Source organism: Pristis pectinata, chromosome 15, assembly GCF_009764475.1.
Source record: "Pristis pectinata isolate sPriPec2 chromosome 15, sPriPec2.1.pri, whole genome shotgun sequence".
In the NCBI taxonomy this organism is placed as follows: Eukaryota; Metazoa; Chordata; class Chondrichthyes; order Rhinopristiformes; family Pristidae; genus Pristis; species Pristis pectinata.
In genome coordinates this window covers 21,037,397-21,060,230 of record NC_067419.1, presented here as the reverse complement: position 1 = coordinate 21,060,230, position 22,834 = coordinate 21,037,397, and the positions used below count along the sequence as shown (strand labels likewise).

Genomic DNA, 22,834 nt, shown 5'->3' with positions numbered 1-22,834 from the left:
AAACAGATAAAATAATTCAACATAAATGAGACTAATTTCAGAAAAATAAAATGGAAATTATCCAGTATACAATAAAAAAGAAAACTTATAAATAAGATATTGGAAGGTATTCAAACTGCAAGGGTTATAAACTTTTATTAATAAATGGCTGCATTAAACTAGCGCTGCATTGGTAACCACAACCAGTGGTGTCAGGTTTTCTATTGCAAATATCATGTAAATGAGTATGTGCATTTTCAATGTGCATTTTCAATGTGCACATCATTATTCTTCCTATTACGGTGAAGAAAGAACTTATTAATACTTAAATTTCACATACCTCATGCTCTAATTGACTTCAGGGCTCCAGATTCAAAAGTTTACCTGAACTCTATAGCAGAGTAGTGGAGCACTGCACTGAAATGGAGTTCAACTAGGCAGGGAACTGAATAATATGGTTGATGAGATGGAGCGAAGTACTCTGCACCATGAATGGCACATGGGCACTTGGAAATGAGATGAAACAGCATTGACAAGTGGCCAGAGAAACCAATGCCAGGAATGAGTTCTAGGATTTGGTACCAATGCTGCAAAAATTCCACGATTTCATTTGTGTGGTCAAGATTAGTATTCTGACACTTCAAACTGCCCACAGCTTTCAGATTCTCATTATTGTTGAACCATTCACACATCTTGCAAACAGATCACTTATCTGCTGTGGCAGTCACATTGCTTTATTTCACATTTTTACCTTTGTCTTGCAAGAAAAGCTTGTGATAAACTAGAGGCATTTGCAGCAGTTGGTGGGGGAACCCTTCCAGTTTGAATGGTTGAACAGACTAGATGCTGCAATTCATGGGAAAAGGAACAATACTGAATATAACTTACATGGTGGTGAGGCACTATTGAAGATTCAATTTGCCAACCATACCTTTCCTTGATGCTAATACCATTACATGTTTCCTATAATGTGGTGACCAGAATTGAATACAATACTCCAGTTGAGGAAGCTGAAAAGAAAACTGAAATTTTCCAGGTATGGAAACAAACTTTCTTATTGAGTTCAGGTGCTGTTGATAAGTCCGTTTTCTCATTGACAATGATCAACTCAGATCTATTGCCACTGAGTAACTCCTTCAAGGAGAGAATCTTTATCAAGTTAAGGAAATAATCTTAGCAGTGCTGTGTATTCACTGTTTCATAGTCATCCAAGGAATCAGGAGGCCACAGTCAGATGGGTCTGTTAGAGTGGATGGAGAATTAAAGGAAGACAAGGGTCACCCATGCAGACTGAATATAGGTATTCCATAAAACAGTCCCAATTTGCATTTGGTTTCTGCAACACAGTGGTGACTGCATCATGAGCTCTGAATGCAACACACTAGATTGGAAGAAATGTGAATAAATCACTGCTTCACCCGGAAGGACTGTTTGGGTTGACAGATGGTGGGAAGGTAAGTGATAAAACAACAGGTGCATGGGAAAGTGCAGTGAAAAAGAAAATGGTTGGTGGAGGATGAGGGAACAAAGGAATTGTGAAGGGAACTGTTAATTTGAAATGCTGAAAGAGGATGTGTGGACAAGTTGTCTCTGGTGACAGAAATTGAGTAGAATGATCTAGTGAGCATGGAACTCTATCCCTGGTCTGTCCCGGAGGGGAAGGGGTGAAAGCAGAGATACAGGAAATAGATGAGCTACAGTAAAGGGATCTGTCAGCTATGGTAGAGGGGCATCCAATGATTAAAGAAGTAGGAAGACATCTCAGAGGCACCCTGTATGGAAAGTCTCATCATCAGAGTAGATAAGATGGAAATGAAGGAACTGGGAGAATGGAATAGTGTTCATACAGGAAGTGGGATAGGAGGAAGTGTAGTTGAGATGGCTGTGGGTATTTGTCACTGATCTATCAGCTGAGATGGAGATAGAAACAGAGAGAAAAAGGAAGACTCAGAGATGGATAGTATGAAAGTAAGAGTAAGAAGGAAATCTGCAGCAAAAGTAATAGAATTTTCAGAATGCTGGATGTGCAGGAAACAGCACTGCAGTCACCAACGTACCAATAAAAGTGTTGAAGGAGAGGGCCTAAGAGAACTGAAACAAGGACTGTTCCATATATCCCACAAAAAAATAAGCATATGGGGCCTTCCCACACACACATCTGTAATTAGGAGCAAGTAACGAGTTGAAGAAGTCACTCTACGTTAGAACAAGTTCAGGCAGGTGAATTGGGGCTTCAGTAGAGGGAAACTGGTTGGGACTCTGCTCAAGAAAGAAGCAGAGATGCCCTCAGACTGTCCTAGTGTGGGATGGAAGTGGGAAGGAACTGTATATCCATGTTAAAGATGAGCCTGTTGGGACCAGAAAATTGAAAACTGTCAAAGTGGTGGAGGGCGTCAAAGGTGTCGTTGATGTAAGTGGGAACAGACTGGACAAGGACAGAAAGGATGGAGTAAAGGTAGGAAGGAATAAATCTGGTGGGACAAGAGCAGGCTGTAACAGTGGGCCTGCCCAAGAAGTCCTACTTGTGGACCTTGGCCAGGATGTAGAAGAGGGCTGTGTGGAGTTGAAAGAGTGTAAAATTGGAGGCTGTGGAGGCAAGATCTCTTGAGGAAATTAGGCCTGTGACTTTCTGGGAGCTAATGGTCTGATGTTCACTGTGGATTCATGATCCAGTGGGTGGTATGAGGAGGTGTCTAAGAACTAACATTTGGACTCTGCAAGATAAAGGCCAGTTTGCCACATCACAATATCACCACCCTTGGCAATGGATTTGATGACAATACCAGGGTTAGCCCTCAGCAAAAGGTGTGCTACAAGTTCAAAGGGGTAAGTTAGAGTGAGTAGGGAGTGGAAAATTCAAGACCGTCAACATCATGTCAGCAGTTAGCAATAAGTAGGTCTAGAGAGGGTAAGAAAGCAGAGGAAGGTAGATCAGGAATTCCAGGAAAGAGCCAAAAGATCCATAGTCTGTGGTGAAAACACCTGACCAAAGAAAATGCCATTGAGACAGATGCAGAAGAAGAGTTCAAGATCATACTGGGCTCAGAATTCATGAAAGCTGGGAACATTGGAGGATGAAACTCAGTCCTCTGTGACGACACATTTGGGATCTGACAGGGGAAGATTTTTGACTTTTACTCAAGATCAAATCTTGTCACCTTTTTTCTTGCCTTCTTCTGTTTATTGTTTCTTCTTGCTCCAAGTGGAATATTGCTTTCCCTTGAATGTTGTAATTCAGCTCGTTTATGGAGCTTGTTGGATTGCTGCTTTGGAAAGCAAAGACTATGATGGCTCTCAGGTTTATGATATTTTCTTAGTCACATTAATGTGGTTTTAGCTTGATCAGAGACACCCCCCCCACCCCAGGAAACCTAAGTCAAAGTATTTAATGTGAACGTCAAGAAAATTTAGAAATTTAGCTCTTTTTGACCATGTTTAAGTGGTATGTTTCCTTCTCCCTCAAACTTTAACAGTGCATTTCAGTAGACTCTCAAGGGAAACAAACCGTGGGTACAGCTGGTTTTTCATTAACAAGGGGTAAATGTCAGACAAAACTCTTGTTCCCACAGTTAATATTTTTAGATAAAGCAACAATTTATCATGTTTTTGCAATGTAAAAAATTAGTAATATCTCCAGAGAATGCCAAAAAAAACTACATGGCCTTTCTATAACCCTATGCCAACCTTTTCTCTTCTGAAATATGTCTGTCCTTTAAAAGGACCTAACAACCTTGCATTTCTCTGAAAGTTTTTCTGCCACTGCTACATAGATTCTTTGTATCTTTAAAAAAAAATCAACTCAATTTTGATTCTGATGTCCCTATTGAGCAGAGTCTATTAGGGTGTTATTCATGTCCACAAAGAGGCAGCTGTGATTTTGAAGTTCTGGTTTAATTTGCATAGAGTGGATTATGGTATAGATTATCAGATTATGGTAAAACAATACATTGCACAACACCAGCCAGCAGCAATGCAGGTTGCTGTAGGATGGTCCAGGTTATTCTTGAGTGGTCTATAAGAACATTCTGTCCCTTGATGCTCCAGAAATAGTTTGAAACTTAATTTTGCTGGGATTCTTTGACTCAATACCGCTAATGGTTCCGAATCAAAACATTGTTATTATTCATGCATGGATCTGTGGACACAAATAATTAACTAGTACTAAAATAATTCGTGGCCAGGAATTTCTGATTGCTTACAATAAATATTAAGTTTTTGCTGGAAAATTTCCCTGTAAAATTTGTATTCAGTGACACAGTGTTGACTTGCATCACAGTGACAGTCACAAGGACAAAGGGGAGACTTTTTGTACTAAGTACCAGGACTACTTCCATTCATTTACTGTCCAGAATATGCAACTGTAGTTAAAAGTATAGTTTGCTAGCAATCACCAAGTTTAAGTACTCGGTGAAGTGAACTATCCTCCTGGTATTACTTGGTGAATACTTTGGAGCTCTGTTCTCTGTCTGCAGTATTTTGCTTTTGAAAAAAATAGCAGTGTAAAGTTTGTTGCAACGGGCAGTTCAATCACTGCAGGTATTAATATGCTGAAGTTACAAGAGTGAAATCCCAAAGACCTGCACTGATGACCCAGAGAAATGATCAAATGCAACCACAGTAGACGGGGAATTTAACTTCAATTAATTAAATGAATTCTGAAATTTTAATGTCGGTAAAGATGACTATGAAATTACTTGATTGTTGAAAAGAAAACTCATTCATAAATACTCTTGGGATTCAATTTTTATTTTTGCTTTAATACTTAAAGTCTTTTAAAACCAAGCAAGTAACTTCAACATCAGTTAGGGAAGAAGAAGAATTTCTAACCTAGACAGCAATGACCATATCCCTACATTCTGCACCCGAATAAAAAAAAATTAAACATTTTCCTACACTATTTAAGTCATTGGTGAAAGGATGCAAAGCATGAACAACTCGGATCCTGGTAAATGACTGAATGTACAGGGTACTCATTAACCAATGATATACAAGGATGAAGAACAAAAGTAGGAATGATTGAGAAGCAGGGTGGATCAGAATGATTAAATTTAATATCAAATCAGATGTATACCAAAGTACTGCTGAGAAAAGGAGATAGTCAAAAAGGATAGGTAATTTTAAAAAAAATTAAATTTATATTTTTGAAATCTCCAATTCACTACTTGAGGGAACAGTCTTAATTGCTCTTTTTTTTAGTCAGAGTGGTGCACAATTATTAACAATTATTACATTGTTAAAATTAGTACTTTGCAATTAATTATGAGATTTAAATATTTATGAGGCCAATAAGTTATTAATGTGTAAATGTAACAATTTTATAAAACATGAAAATGTTAAGTATACAATAACATTTTGGCAAAGTTAATAGCTAGTGCCACAAATCATCCAACAATATGGTGTTTCACAATTGATAAGCTCTCTCTTCAACAGGACCATGGAGAAGAGCTTTGGAAAAGTCGAACCTGAAATAGTCAAATAAGGGCATCAGTAGCAAATATGCTAACAGGATTTGTAACACTGTAGATGTGGAAGGAGATGGGGTATGTGGTGGAGAAGATAAGTGTTTTGAAGCTGAGCTTGTGATGGAATAGGACGCTGAAGCTCAAGGAGTCTAGTTCAAATTGAGACAGTGGTTGGAGAGAAGGATGGAACTGATGGCATATGCATAGAGTTTGTGGCAAGCACTTGAAAGATTCTATAAATGGATGAAATTGTGGTTCCAAGAGTGCACCTTAGACAAACAGCCTAGCTTTAAGACCATTTCAGTGCCCTGGCACAGTAGAAAACTGCTTGGAGAGATTCAAACATAAGCATGTGCTCTGTGATACATAAAATGTACAAATCCAAACATCCAATCAATAATTGAATAATAGCAACAATAGTAGTTAAGTATTAGCATTATATGAAATATCAGGATGACATGACATTCAAGCAAGAAAGTAGGAAGGAGTAAATATACAAAGCAGTAATACTGAGAGAGGAGGAGAGGAAAGGAAATAGAAAGATTTAGGGGCAAAAGTAGAAGGGAGAATAGGTATTGAAAGACCAAAGAGACAGTAACACATTTTAAATGAAAAAGCAAACAAAAATATTGAAAAAGACAAAGGCAAACAAATTGAAATAACCAAAGAATTATGACTGATGAAGCCAGATCTTCTGATGACCACTGAGCTGTCCAAGTTTACCTGCCATCTGGTCTTCCCCCCAGTGTTTATTCCAGTGGAGTACTGTGGTCTAACGTCTGAGGGGAACTGGTTTCCAGCTTATTGGTGAGGCTCTGGACAGGGCAGGCCTTTTCCAGTCTTCATGGTCAACTCCATTCCTGAATGGCTTTGACAGCTGCTGAGGCCCTACCCTCAGACATGCCAGCTGTCAAAATTTTGCTGGCCTGTGGCATAGCAAATAATGCAGAGAATAAACTTGGATGCTTCCAATTATACATTACTGTTCTGATAAACCTTTGGCTTTAGTGGTCTTTTGAAAATTGTGCAATTGCTAATTGATGACCCAAAGCATTAAGATGCGATTTTGACTCAAATGCTCTATTTTCTTGCCCACAATTTCAGAGCTGACCCTCATCTAATTTCCTTTCACAGCAGCTGGCAGAATGTTTGATACTAGGAACATTTCTGCTGAAAAACTTCAGCAGGAGGCAGTTTCTAATTAATAGGGGCCAGGAAAGGTGATAGCCTCAAGAGTCACAAAAGTAATGAAAAAGGGAGCCTGTTCCAGGCTTTTGGAAAGCCAGCCAGATTTCTGTTATCTGCCCTTCTTGAACTTTTTCCTGTTTTTTTTTAATTTGCTTGTCAGAACCTGACAAAATCTGTGGCATGGCAGTTGTTTGTTCACAACTGTATTTTGGACTTGGTCTGTCCCTATGTACAGCCAGCCCAGAGATACAGATAAGGTTATCCTGTTGGGAAAAGCCAAGACTTGTGGTGCTTAGTGTTCAGGGGGAGGGGTTGGGGAAAGAAGAGGCAGTGTTTGCAGTGGAGTGGATAATGGGCAAAAATGGAGCAACAAAGCAGGTGAGTGGATTAGCAATGACGTGCCCAATTCAGGATAGAGTATGTAGAAGGTCTTCTACCCTATAATTAAAGGCTTCTCTCTCCATAGATGTAGTCTGATCTGACAAGTATTTTACTATTTCTGTTTTATTGTAGACATCAGGTTCTATGCCAGCCTGGCACCATCAAATTCCTGAGGATGCCAGATTATTGGAGTTTTACTGTATTTCACTTTTAGAATCTGGGGAACACTCCTTTGGTTTTACTCTTTGCTGATAACAAGGTTCACACATTGTTTAAAATGTAAAGCATTTCTAAATTGTTGTAAAACATGTTACTGAAGAGATTTGAGATTGAAGGGCAAAATGAACAAATTTTCATCCAGCCAGCCTCTTGTAGCACAGCCCTAACTGTCACTGAGTCATGCAGCATTGTAATGAGTCCTCCAGCCACTATGTCCATACCCACCTTTTCCCCATCTACACGAATCCCATTTGCCTGCATTCGGACCATATCCTTCTATGCCTTGTCTATTTAAGTGCCTGTCTAAATGCCTCATAAACATAGTAATTGTATCTGATTCCACCATCTCCTTTGGCAGGTGCATTCCGATATCAACCATTGTGTAAAAAAAACTTATCCCTAGGATTTCCTTTAAATCTCTCATCTTAAAACTATGCCCTTTTGTGATTAATAGGAGCAGGGAGCTTTGAACAGCACTGGGAAAAGGAGGTTAGCACTAAAACACTCAGCTCTCAGAAACTTTGGCACAGCTTTAGAATATCTGCCTGAATATCTATGATGCCTTGGCTCTCCTGAATTTGTTCTTTCTGTGTATTTGAAGTAACTCACTGCAAAGGAAGCCACAATATAGGAGTTTTTTTTAAAAAATCTGTTATTATGGCAAACCGAGCCAGAGAATGCTGATGACACTCAGTGCTACCTTATCATTACCTCTTTGAACCTTTCGCTGCTTTATTGAGAGATAGAAAGTGAAATATGACATGGAAGAAAAATAAGGCAATTTCACATACTCGATGATTCTGAATAAACCTTTAAATAATCCAGGACTGCACATCCAACGAATGTTGTTCTGCTCACCAGTGAGAAAGGCAACCACAGAAACACTTACCAACAGATGTTGCTTGCAGTAGGTTCCTGAACTCATCTGTCTCCAGCACCTTCAAAATGTTGGTAGATTCCATTCTCTCCAATTCCACCTTCCAGTACACATAGATTTTGTGGTTGAAGCTGACATACACCAAACAAGGGCTATTCCGACCATCTTTGCACGCGTACATGCCTGGATGTGCCAGAATGGAGAACAGTAAGAAATGAAAAGTGAGTACCCTTTAAATTCTAAGAAATTTGTTTATGGGGCATGAACAGGCTTCGTTTTCCCCCATTAAGAAAGAATTTATGTTAATTCAGTAGCATCTTTCAATTACTGTCAGTTTGGGGCATTTTGAACAATGTTATTCCAGAACAAGTGGAATGAAGCTACTTTCTACAAGGATCCTGGCACTGAGCAAGTTCTGGATACATGAACACAAAGATAGGCAGAAGACAATGACTTGCATTTATATCACACCTTGCATGACACTGGGCCATCCTAAAGCACTTTACAATCAAAAAAGTATTTTTCATGTGTGATTTAAAACTTAGAGGGTAACAACCTTTATCCTAGCAGGTTTCTTCCTTTAAGATATGGGTAAAGAGGCTGCCCATGCTTGAGTTTAAAAAATATTCACATCCAATCTCTGATAGTTTCATTAGTTCAGTACAGGACCTCATTCAAATGTTACTTTTTAGGACTTCAGGCACAGGCAACATTTTTGAAGTGTACTGGTTTCCTGCAGACACTCTGTTCCAGAAATAAACTGATAAAGTAACAGTTTTTTTTTTAAAAACAGCGACTTCTATTATAGAACTCCTGGAGAACGAAAAGATATCTTTATAAGTCACATGTACATCAAAACACAGAGTGAAATGCATCTTTTACGCAGAGTGTTCTGGGGGCAGCCCGCAAGTGTTGCCACATGCTTGTGGGCGCCAACACAGCATGCCCACAACTTCCTAACCCGTATGTCTTTGGAATGTGGGAAGAAACTGAAGCACCTGGAGGAAACACACACAGATACAGGGAGAACGTACAAGTGCAAGGCATCAACAAATGAACTGTCAGAGGTACTGTGTTTCAGATAAGTTGCCAAATGGTCATTCCTATCAGCAGATTTACTTGGGTATATACAAAGGCCTAAGATGACCTTTTACGGTTATGATGAAAGCTATACATTTCACTAACCTGAAACATTTAACTATGGATTATCTGTGTAACCTGTTGAGTAGTTCTGGTAGTTCCTGTCATTATTTGCAGAAAGTACCTTTAAAGTTGGCCTGGATTTTGAGAAAGTAAATGAAGATGACACTACATCTGCTTGCCTCCATTGCTCCTTGCAGCTGTCAGCACATGAATGGCATAATCCTTTGGAATTTCTGCATCTGTGTGCTAATGATGGAATTCCGAAACAGCTGTCAATTATCCCACTTGATTCTGCATTGATGACTCATATAAAGCCTCTGCACCAGATCTGAGGAGCTATAAAGAATGTTTTCCCTTGTGGGGTAATATTTTAATGGAAAAAAACATATGTTAAATGGCTCGTTAATTTGAATATTGTTAACTGTCAAAAATTTTTAAAAATCAATCTCTAAAGCAACGTTAATAAGCCATTGTAATGTTTTTATTGAAAGCTTTTAAACTCAAAACACTTCAGACAAATTAGAGGATGTGTTTAGCCAAATGATGACTTTTTTTATGTTTTTGTGGACAAGGCTTTTCTTAATCACTCCACACGATGGCACTCTTAAGCCTGCATGATACAACACAAGTGAAGGAAACATTGCAGAAACATCTTCCTGTATTTTGTCTAAATTTGCACAGAAGACGCCAATGAAGGTTAGTGAGCAGATTTTAATCAAGATCAGTGACAAATGCTGTCAGCTTATCATGATCACAAAATTCAGGTCATTGTCTTGTTCACAAAAGATATTAATTTGAAGATTGCCAAATGTAATGTTAAAGGCAACTCTAGGATAACAAAATCTTTAATTATATACCAGATTATTTATCTCACATTAATCATAACCTATTTTAAATCAGGAGGTATGGTGGATTTTCTGATCAACCACCCAATTAAAGATGTCAATTGGATGAAGCCAACGAGAAGTTTACAGATCTACTAGTTACTTTTATATTATGGGAGGGATGGGCTATCATTTTTGTGGAAGCAAATTCAATTGCAAGATATGAAAATTATACTACATTCAGATTCTTAAACCTAAAACTCCTGCATGCACACTGAATTTAAGCAAGCATTAAAAAAATTGTGTTGTAATCTGATATTACCACAACAATTGGATAATCTATATTTACTATCAGAAAATAATTACAAACTAATTTAGTTTTAAATTATAATTTATTTCAGAAAATGGTATTACTTTCATTCCCATACTCAGAAGTGTGTCATAGGTTTATAAACAACTTCTAAGTACTTCTTTATCATTCAGCTTTGTCAAATAATCTGACATTGGGCTGGTTTGTACTGGCTGGTTACCAAAATCATTGTCTGTGGTCTACCCATGCTCACATTTATCTAGGTCGGATGTAGAAGTGCTGTCTGCCTGACTTTCCGTGCCCTGGAGTCCAGTGATGTGATCTGAATGGCCACTGGGCTCCAAACAATGCAATGCAGTGACCCTTGCCCCAAAATTTCCTTTCATATCTGGCAAATCTGGAGGCTGCACTTTGCCAACTGTGAAATTGTAAGTGATTTTAATAGTTTTTAAAATGTCTCCAAAGACATGTAAACATTTTAAAATTTAATTAAATATTTAATAAAATTACTATTATTTTTTGTGACAAATAAAATTAACTAAACCAATTAAATTATTCCTAATTAAAACATTAAACCAAAAATAATTTAGAAAAATAACTTGCGTTCCCTCTGCTTCCTAAATTTTTGCAGGACAGTTGATTTTAAAATCAACGATGTTGAAACTGGCACAGGAACCTACCAGCACTTCCCCAGCGCCATAGAAAATTAAGAGATTTAATCTTTCCAATATGTCAGTAAGTCTTTGGCTTCTGATTAGAATCAGCAGTAAAGGTCATCTGAATCTGGCCCATCTAGCGTTTTACTAATTGTAACAACAACTTTTGTTTGCACTACATCTTCCATGTAGAAATATCTACTAAATATCTAGAAATGCAAAATTTTGAGGATATTTTTTAAGAAATGAAAGTTCTTAATGGATTGGGAAAACTAAGGGTACATTATCCAAGTATATGGAAAATAGAAGAGGAATAACGCATGTCAAAAATGAAGTTCATTCTTGCTCAATAGAGATTAGGAAGGAGGATATTATGGAATGCCTAACTGGAAGAACCTCTTTAATTAAGGTAAAGGAAACACAGAACAGAAAAATAAGAGCAGGATTATGCTTCTCAGCCCCAAGAGCCTGCTCCATCACTCAAAATGATCATAGTTGATCCTCTATCTCAGTACCATATTCCTGCTCTCCACCCATCCTTCTTGATGACTTGTGTCTAGAAATCTATGCAGCTCCTTCTTAAAAATCAATATGCCAAAGTTAATGATGGTAATGGTGAACAAGCAATGGGTGGCTCTTTGAGAGTTAAGAGATCAAACATGGAATGGGGGTGCATGGAAAGAAAAGTTATTACTTAGAAAGTGTAGGGAGAAATCCTGAAGATGGGAATATTCTGAAAGAATCATTATTACTTCTGATAGCAAGATCTTGGTCTCAACTGAAGGCATGAAACATTGGTAACAAGACAGGCAAATTAATGATACACATGAACATCAACAGGTTTGACCCAATACCATTAAAAGGCATGACTGTAGGATGACTAAGTTTAGAAACTAAATATTTCAAGGTAAAAGGAGTGTCAGGTACTGAGCATTGAAGAGAATAGTAATTAGCAAGAAATATAAAAACAAATCCCAAGGTTCTCTATGAGCAAATGAAAGTGGGGAGAGTAGTGAAAGTAAACCTGGGTCATTTAAAACCAGAGATGAGTGAAATTATAACAGGTAATAAGGAAAAGAGTTGAGACATTAATATTTTGTATGTTTTTACTGTACAAAAGACAAACTGCATACCAGAAATAAGGGAAAACCAGAAAGAGAAATGTAACATTAAACATAAAAATACTTGGGCCATTAACTTAAAGCTGAAATCTCCTAGACCTGATGGCCTCTATTATGGGCTGAGCCTCCAAAGATGGTGAATGTGTTGGCAGGTTTTGGATTGTAAAGTAACAAATGAATTACAGGTATTTAAGAAAGAAGGGAAAGAGTAAGTGGGGAACTATGGACTAATTAACTCCACATCAGTTACTTGGAAAATACAGGAATCCATTATTAAGCAAGTGGTGACAAGTCACTTCGAAAATCATAATATAATTAGATATACCTAACGTAATTTAGTGAAAAGAAAACTGTTCCAGACAAAGCTACTTTTTTTTTTAAAAAGTATGTACCTGGTACAATAGATGAGGTTAGAAAGAGGATATTGAACATCTAATTTTTTTAAAAAGGCATTGTTAAAGTGCCACACACAAGACTAATGTGCAAAATAAACAATTTTGAGATTGGTGCAGTACGAGAAAATGAGAACTGATCGACAGAAGAGAGTAGGAACAAACATGAGATTTTCAGGTTAGCACAAGTACTTAAGCTATACAACAGTAAGTTGAAACATATCCAGAACTATTTCATACTGAATGTAATACTTTCTGGATTGCTGAAACATGATTGTTTTGATCTTCAGTTACATTATCTTCATTTAATTGGATTTGCTCTACAAGGTAATAAAGAGAATAAAAAGGGAGATACAAAAATGTCCTCTCTATATCTACTTGGAGATGGAGAAAAATTAGAGGATTACATTAATTTTCTTTCAACACATATGATTAAAACTAAAATAAAATTCAAACACCATTTGTTAATGGAAATATAAAACAGAAGAGTTGTAAAATGGGCTGCCAATTTACTATGTCCGATTTACATTTTTGCTCAAAATCAAAATCTACTCAGTGAAACAATTGTTTTAAAACAAACTGGATTGATGATACTACACACTACTGGTAAATCCAACCACTTCAGCAGAATTAGGAGTTAGATCTTGGTCCAAACAGTTACCCCCATCACCTGGATCCACCTATCGCTTGCCAGTTCTCACCCCGCCCTTCCCCCTCATCTCTTTATACTGGCTATCTCCCCTCTACCCTTTCAGTCCAGAGGAAGGGTCTCAACCTGAAACATTGTCTGTTTCCCTCCACAGACACTGCCTGATCTGTTGAGTTCCTCTAGCAGTTCATTTTTTGCCTCCATCACTCCCTCTCTTCCTGATAATAACACTGTTTCTCATATAAATTTGCTCTGTTAATCTTTGAATAGATTCATTTAGTTATTCATCACATTAAACTCATTTTGTATTTGCGCGATGGAGCTCCTAATAATTACCCTAACAAAAAAAAACTACAGCGGTAAGGTAATCCAAGAGATGATTAGAGAACACTGAACTCCATGATATAAACATAGGGCAAAGAAATTGCAGATGCTAGAAATCTGAATAGAAAAGCAAATCATTTTCCAACAAAATTGGGACAACACCAAAAAAAAATCTGTTCTCTTCACAAATCCTAATTAGCCTCCTCAGTGTTTGCAGCAATTTCATTTATTAAGGTCAATAATGGTAAGTTTCTAAAAAAAAAGGGACACAACTTCAATTCACCCTTTCAGAAAAAGTTATCTAAAAATTAACACTTACCAGCACAAAATGCACTGACGTTCTCATCAAACTGAAAGCGAACAACAGATCTATTCTGGTCGATGATATAGGTTTGACCATCCCAAGCACAGGCCACCACTTCTTCTCGTCCATCACCCTGAAGAAAGTGCAGACAACAATTATATGCTTCCCTCAAGGAACACTACACAAAAGAGTTGTGCTTTCTAGAGTATCAGTCTGTTTATATGCTGTGAAAATATGGTCTTTGAGGAATAAAATCTTAGCAGAATAGTTCAAACATGATCTGTCTGAACTGTTCATTTTAGTGTTACTCAACATGGAAGAGTATTGATTCATCAGCTGGAGGAGGACAGTAGGTAGTAATCAAGATGCCATGAAACATCACAGGAGCTGGAATCCAATATTGAAGACTCCCAAGGATTCTCCCTTCTGCCTATATAGCACTGTTCTCCTCCCTCTAGTGGGCCTACTATATGGATGAGACAGGATACAAGCCAGGGACTGCCATGCAGTTTAGCTTGTTGTCAGAAAGGTATGATACTGTGAGTACAATTACATCAGATTGCACGATTAGTCCAAGGGGCAGCTCTTCCGATTTTGATGCCAGTACCCGAATGTTTGTGAGGAGAAATTTACAAAGATGACTGGGCTGAGAGCAATTATGTACAGTAGAGACAGACTCTCACAAAATTCTATGCTGTATGTCTCTATGACTCCGTGTCTAAATTTGGTGACGAGGTCAGTCCCAGCTGATTAGTCTGCTTTTATTCTTTATCTGGTTTAACATGACGGTTCGAAAGTTGCTTGCTAGGCCATTTCAGATGATGTTTAAGAGTTAAACATATTGGTGCATTGCTGGCATCACACACAGACCAGGATAGAAGATTTCCTCTCTGAAGAACATTAGTGAACAAGATGGAATTTTTACAACAATCTGGTAATTTGGTCCCATCCCAACCTGAGTCAATTACTTCAATTTATCTTTTCTTTCTTCACCACTTTCCCAACTTTCTCTGCCTTTATTCCTTCACATTCCCCAGTCTTGCCTTCCCTTTCCTTTCCCCATTGGACATTTTTAAGCCTTCACCATTCCCATTGTATCCTTCAGCCTTCCTACTCTTCAGCTACAAATTCAAATTGAATTCATTATAAATAAGGCCAGGGCTATCTTCCATGCATTTCTTGGAAATCTCCAAAGGCTGCACTGGGATCCTGTGACAATTTTTTAACCTATGAAATTCCAAATGCCCACTTATCAACAACTTTTCTACAAAGAGTGATTGTGCACAATCTACAGTAATTTTTTTTAACATAACTAATCATTGTGGCAGTTCAATAGCTGCAGCTGTAACAAAAAGAAACAAAAGTTCTGATTTAAGATCAATTATGTATGCAAAGGCTGGGGAGTGCACATTATAAAAATGGCTGCTTTTAACTTTCTAAATAATTGTGAACTATATAATTCAGCTTGAATTTTTTTTTAAATTTTAGATTTCAGCAAATATCTAAATTTGCTCATTTTCTCCAAATTCAGCCGTGTTTTTTTGGAGTTCAATTGTTCTTATCTGCTTTATGTCACTAAAACCAAATTGGTAATTAAAAAATATCCATCTGTTTATAATCAAACTCAAACTCTCCAAACGCTTATTGTTCTCAAAATACAGTATGTCTCCATTGTTATTTTTCTTATGTACCTGTCTCTTCAAATCGTCAATGCTTTGAAAACTTATTGGTCCACAACAACACAAGGCTTTCTAGTATCAACTTGGAATGGTACTTCCTTAAACTGTAAAACCTGTTTACAAAATGCTGCTTCATTTCAGGAAATGTTGATTTGTAAAAGGAATCTGGAAAGATACTACTTTTCAAACAGCTCCATAAACCTGCTGCCCTTTTGTATTTGTAACTGAAATTGTCAAAGTGATTCCTGCCTTCTAGGGTGACTATTTAATAAGAATATAGAAAGACAAAGTTAACAGCTACGTGAAATAAGAAATACAAGGACAAGTAATTTGTATTTAAAGCACCACTGTAGAAACATAATCCACTTCCTTTAAAGATCACTAACTTTACTCAAAAGATTAATGAGAAAAAAATATAGTTTGCATGCCAAAATAGGAATTCAGGTAGACAGGATCTGGCTGGACAAACACAAAGCATGACTAATATTATTTTATCCCCCCGAGGAAGCCCAGTGCAAACTAAAATTTCATAATATCACCTGTTTCAGGAGCAAGCCTGAAAGAGTATTTTTTTGCCAACATCAATTTGCTTAGTAGCATACTTCAGACTCATGACAATCACACTCAAAGGCTTTGGTAGCACTTAGTGCCAATGAATTCATGGGTCTCAGTCTTTACAGTTTATGGACATGTTGTGATTCTCAAAGGAAAACTCAACTTATATTAGGATCAGAAAAATTGTATAGGAAATAGCTTGGCATTTGGTCATAGCCAGATGATAAAAAGAAAAGCAGTTTGGAAGCTGCATTATGTAGAAGCTTCAGTAAACCACAATGCTAACACTCACTGTTACATCTAACTTTTCCAAGGCAAAGAGTTGGTGATCCACTTGAACAGACCATAGGAGTTTATCTGACCCATCCATCAGTTTCAGGGTTCCTGTTTAAAGAAACAATAAACATAGTTTTATTCTTTGATCATCAGAACTCCAGTTAGCAATGTATTAAATCTTTAGAAGGAAGCTGTTGTGTCGGTGAACTAATCAGGAAAAAAAGGAGAAAATATTCTCACAATCTTAAAACTAATATTAATTGTCAGATAAATACTAAGTATTTTTAAATTTCAACCTTCCCATACTTCTTTCAGTAGAGCAAATAAGTTATAGCGTCCTTAGTTTCACCACTATGCATCATCAATGTTGCCTAATGGAAGTTGTGAGCTTATTAAAATGAACAGCTTTTTCTTCCTTTCCTGTATCTGCTTCCTTGATTAGATATTGTGCTAACAGGGAGATTCAAAAGCTATTGTCACTGAATAAAATGCAAGCCATTGCAAGTTATATCTGATCTCCTCCTCCTGCAAGTTATACCTTGATTTGCTTAGAAAAAATAATGTAAAAATTCAAACCATCTTAAAATGATTCTTTGGAGCAGAGGTGGCACTGCATATGCAGGCCCACATCATCTCACCAGAAATTCCTCCAATATAACTTGAAAACACTTGGCGCGTCTTAAAAGGAGGAAGTGCACTATGTTGGAGGAACAAAATGTTTCTCATTAAGAGAAGGGGCTGCAGGTTTTGCATAGTCTGCCCCTAGGTTCTTAAAAGCTGTTTCTAAGCCCTGACAGTAGACATATGTAATGAGATTCTGCTTCTCTAGGAAACACAAGCAACAACGCTGTGCATTTATTTGTACTTTTAATACTGTAAGATATCCCAGGGCACAGTGGCACAGCTGGCAGAGCTCCCCCCTTGTAGCTCCAATGACCTGGGTTCAATCCCAACCTCCAGTGCCGTCAGCAAGCAATTTGCACATTCTCTGTGACCGCATAGGTTTCCCACATCCCAAAGAAATGGTCAGTTAATTGTCCAGAGCAGAGCACATAGTAATACCAAGCAAATCATTCTGTCCTGAATAAAGTAAGGAGGCACTTTATCTGAACCAAATATAAACAGTCTGTCCATTTGGCTCAGGTAACATAGCCAGTATACAGTTGTCACTGCATCAGAACCTTCACCTGCTTTGGGACACCAGGCTCATTGCTGCTGGTTACTCAGTGCCACCAACAGATAATGTGAAGGAAATGTGAAAGCGTTGGTTTTTGGCTTTTCAATGCAATATGGCATGTTTGATTTATAGATTTGCTTTGAAATATTTATTTTGAGTTAGCTTTTATCTTTACTTTGTGTACAAACAAAGGCTATGATCGTCACTAACAAAGGGAAGATAAGTACTGGGTTTGACTGTGAATTGAGAAGTGGGTTGCCCTTACTGGTATCACTGTCAAATGAGTCGTTTATGAAAAGCCAGACCAAAAAGGGACTCTTTAGGTTTTCTCCTCCTCCTGCTCTTCAACTGGTTACTATATAGCTGTTGGCAAGGGCAGTGCCCTCATGATGATGTTGAGGTTGCATTGGATAAAACATTGGTCTTGTTCCATGTCGTGCTTCCAGACTAAATTAGACAGCAAAAGCATTGTTTCCACACACCGATGGTCTGCTTCATTATATTTTTTTATGGCTGTACACCTTTAGTCACATGCATCCAGCATACTTGTTCATGGTTTATCTACTTTAGTCATGAGCCATGTCTTTATGTCCAGTGGTTTATTAAGGTGGCTCAAATGCAGATAGTACATCAAATGCAGACAGTACATTGCACTGATGCACAATGAATGTATCATATCTGTAGTCAGGCCTAGATACTGACTTGCACAATCAGTTGTGATGGTCTTCTACCAGTTGGACATTAAAGGAGACACAGACAACCTCCAATAATTCGCTGTCGAACTATTCGGAAATCCCAATAGTTAGGCACTTGACCCACTTGGTGATATTTGGTGCATTTCCTTCCAACTCACAGAAGCCGTGGTTCCCACACTTGCTTTCTACTCACTGGGGCCCTGGTTCCCATGCTTCCTTCGGTTCACTGTGGCCCCAGTGCCCACACTCCTCTTCCACTCACAGAGAGAATGAAATGCAGTCAGCTTTCTGAACTGGGCACAGCAATGAACTACCTTTTATAACAGTTGATGACAAATTGCAAGATGTTGCAAATAGCTCCAGTTCTAGTTTGGAAGGGGCCAAATGCATTCAAATTCAGGGTCAAGTTTACTTTGACAGAAATGGGAAAGTGTTTATCACTCTGGTGCAAAATTGAGGTTGTGGTTTGAGCCAGTGGTACATTTCAATGAGGATAGTCAACACAGGTGTCCCAAATGCTTCTTCACTGAGGTTTAGCAGAAAAATTGAATACCTTGGGCAGATTCAACCTCCTGCCAAGAGCTCTTCTTATCATTTTTGTTCTCCTACTTCCAGCAGCTTATCCTGCTCTTTCTCCCAACCTCATTGCATTCCAAAGGATTGCTTACCAATTCACCCATGTCTGGGTATGATTGATTTTTTAAAGATGCAGTGAAATTGGTACTAAGTTCTTGAACACCTGTAGACCTTTCTAGTTTAAAAAGAACTCAAAAATGGACAAAACATTTGTATAACAGTGGCAACAACAAATAAAAATCAAATCAGAAGCTAATCTGAAAGTAATTGATTGGGGCATACTCCTTGCTACTGAAAGCATGTTTGATTATTTGGGATTAAGAGAGGACACCAAACTTGCATCACAAATACAGTATATGCACACAGCAGACACCATTTGAAACTGACAGCACCCATTATACCTGCAAATTAGTTCTACTCTAGTGCACGTCTAATGTCCTTTTGAAAATGTATGTGGTATAATTCCTACATTGCTAAGTTTTGTATCTTGCACAAACTTCAAAATTGTACCCCATACTCCTAAGTCAAATGAAGAACTGGCCTTAATATTGATCTCATTTTATACACCCCTCCAGTCAGAAACTCATCGTTTCATCTCTGTGCATAGGCCTCCATTTTTTAACCAAGTCATTCACCAAAATTGCCATTCATATCAAATGCTTCTTCTCCAGAGAATTGGGTGTTATTGTCCTTGTTTGCAATGTTGGAAGTGCTTTCTTTCAGATTAGAATGTCTAAAATCCCACTGGATGATCTTGAAGAAAAATAAGGTAGTTATTCCCATTTTCCTAACTAATACCTCCCTTAATCAATGTTTCTAGAAACAGATCACCTGGTTATTACCAAATTGCTCTTTGGGGAACCAAATTTGTTGCCTCTTTCCTATACAACAACAGTGACTAAACTCCTACAATATTTCAGTGGCTATTAAATCCAAGCTTGTGAAGGGAGCTATATTAGTGTACATCCTTCCGTCTTGGCAAAGCTTCTTCAAATTTTACCCTCAATGGTGTTAGCTGATCAATCTGAACTTATAAATTTATCCTGTTTTCATCTTTTGAATAGTGCTGTAACATGTACAGATCTCCAGTTCCAAATTCATCAGAATATCCTGTCAGGACCCAATATATTAAAATTTACAATTAAACTATAATCCTTTTCCAAAATGAAAGCAGAAATGCACTTTTTGAGCAATATAGTAAAGTAATTACCAACTAATGACAGTTTACTTGGAGGAAAAAAAAGCTTTGGTGTATGCTTTAAGCAGAATATGCCTCCTTATATTGCCTGTTGATACATTTAATAATTGCATATGCAAAATATATTCATTAGGTTTTTCAAAAACAAAACACCTGCATTTAATTTAATCAGAACTGATCATTAATTATGACAATTCTCAAAATTCATCTGGAATCAATCAATTAGGCACTCAATGCTGGAGTGTCATATATGCAGTTCTGAGAGTCATCAACCTGAAACGTTAACTCTGTTTCTCTTTCCACAGATGCTGCCTACCTGCTGAGTGTTTTCAGCATTTTCTGTTTTTATGTCAAGTATGCTTTCCTGGGATTAATTTCCCGGGATTATCATTAAGACTGCAGGGAATGGAAACTCTCATTAGGACTCTAATGTAGGGCTCTAAACACTGTAAGTACAAGAAGAATGGAAATAATTACTTGCAACATGTACATTGGGTATTGTCATTGTGATGTCAGAACATCCTGTTCACGTTGCTTGTAGAACATCCATGTCTTTTTATTCTCATCCTAGTCATCTGAATGATGTCTAATGCACAGCAACAATTACTGGACATAATATGGGATGTATTCCGTTTATAGCATTGCCCATGACCCAGATAATTATAACATGCACAAAAATTCTTTCTTCTATATAGAAGAAAGTTATCATCAACCTCTCTATAATTTCTGTTCCACTGATTTCTGAATAGGAAAAGTGGTAAATTGAACTAATTGAGACACTTAAATCAAGCAATTTAATTGCAGTCCACAATATCAATGTTCACAGTGAAGAAGATTGCTGCGTGAAGCCAGGAAATGCTCTGGAAAATAGGTCATTGATGTAGGAGGAGAATGTCAAAATAAGCCTAAAGCCTGCTGTGTTGTCCAAGAAAGGAGCTTCCCCCTGCTGCTATAATAGACCTAATTAACCAAACAGCCACACAAGCATACTTAGATTGCAAAGGAAAAGGATTTTTTTTTTGAAAGCTGATATTTAAGAAACTGTACATACTAAAAAATGGTTCCAGCATTTCAATCCATTTATCTTGAGCTGAAATAAATATTTTGAACAATTCTGCACTTAAAGCTTAAGTAAATAAAACTAAATTGTTATAATTTTGAACATAGAACAGTATAGCACAGTACGGGCCCTTCGGCCCACGATGTTGTGCTGACCTTTTTAGACCTACTCCACAATCAATCTAACCCTTCCACAGCCCATAACCCTCCATTTTTCTTACATCCATGTACCTATCTAAGAGTCTTTTAGATGTCCCCATTGCATCAGCCCCTACCAGCACCCCTGGCAGTGTGTTCTAGGCACCCACCACTCTGTGTGTAAAATACCTACTTCTGACATCTCCCCTAAACTTCCCTCCACTCACTTCAAACGAATTCCCTCTGGTATTGGCCATTGCCACACTGGGAAAAAGAGCTGGCTGTCCACTCTATCTAAGGCTCTCATAATCTTATGCACCTCTATCAAGTCGCCTCTCATCCTCCGTCACTCCAAAGAGGAAAGCCCCAGCTCACTCAACCTCTCCTCATAAGACACGTTCTCTAATCCAGGCAGCATCCTGGTAAATCTCCTCTGCACTCTCTCTAAAGCTTCCACATCCTTCCTATAATGATGTGACCAGAACTGAGCACAATACTCTAAATGTGGTCTAACCAGAGTTTTATAGTTGCGACATTACCTCGCGGCTCTTGAACTCAATCCCATGACTAATGAAGGCCAGCACACCATATGCCTTCTTAACCACCCCATCAACTTGTGCGGCAACTTTGGGGGATCTATGGACTTGGACCCCAAGATCCCTCTGTTCGTCTACACTCCTAAGAATCCTGCCATTAACCTTGTACTCCGACTTCAAGTTTGATCTTCCAAAGTGTATCACTTCACACTTTTCCAGATTAAACGCCATCTGCCACTTCTCCGCCCAACTCTGCATCCTGTCTATATCCTGTTGTAACCTACGACAATCTTCTACACTATCCACAACACCTCCAACCGTCATGTCATCTGCAAACTTACCAACCCACCCCTCCACTTCCTCATCCAAGTCATTTATAAAAATCAAAGAGCAGGGATTCCAGAACAGATCCCTGCAGAACACCAATAGTCACCGAACTCTAGGCAGAATTCTCTCCATCCACTACTCCCCCTCTGCATTCTGTGGGCAAGCCAATTCCGAATCCACGCAGCCAAGTTTCCATGGATCCCATGCCCCATGACTGGATGAGCCTACTATGGAGAACCTTGTCAAGCGCCTTACTAAAATCCATATACACCACATCCACCGCTCTACTTTCACTAATTTGTTTTGTCACCTCCTCAAAAAACTCAATTAGGCTCGTGAGGCACAACCTGCCCCTCACAAAGCCATGCTGACTATCCTTAATAAGACCATGCTTCTCCAAATGCTCATAAATCCTGTCCCTAAAAATCCTCTCCAATAGTTTGCCCACCAGTGACATAAGACTCACTGGTCTATAATTCCCAGGATTATCCCTATTACCTTTCTTGAACAACAGAACAACATTGGCCATCGTCCAATCCTCCGGAGCCACTCTTGTGGCCAGGGAGGACGTAAAGATCATCGTCATCGCCCCAGCAATCTCTTCCCTTGCTTCCAGTAGTAACCTGGGGTATATCCTATCTGGCCTCGGGGACTTATCTATCCTAATGTTTTTCAGAAGCTCCAACATTACCTCTTTCTTAAATTTGACATGCTCCAGCACATAAGCCTGTTCTACGCTGACCTCACATTCGTCAAAGTCCCTCTGGTGAACTCTGAAGCAAAGTATTA

General features: G+C 38.2%; 1 protein-coding gene across 2 annotated transcripts in view; it reads right to left on the bottom strand.

The window, feature by feature from the left end:
- Positions 1-22,834, bottom strand: part of itfg2 (integrin alpha FG-GAP repeat containing 2) — a 56,723-nt gene that overhangs the window by 5,434 nt on the left and 28,455 nt on the right. The window contains exons 9-12 of one of the 2 annotated variants that reach the window (XM_052030036.1): positions 16,356-16,447; positions 13,845-13,962; positions 8,119-8,289; positions 4,706-5,441 (exon numbers count right to left, since the gene is read on the bottom strand). In XM_052030036.1, the coding sequence (XP_051885996.1) occupies positions 5,341-5,441; positions 8,119-8,289; positions 13,845-13,962; positions 16,356-16,447 (482 nt within the window). In that variant the 3' untranslated portion in view covers positions 4,706-5,340. Of the gene's footprint in view, positions 1-4,705; positions 5,442-8,118; positions 8,290-13,844; positions 13,963-16,355; positions 16,448-22,834 lie in introns of those variants that run through there. The other variant, XM_052030035.1, reaches the window with a different exon arrangement.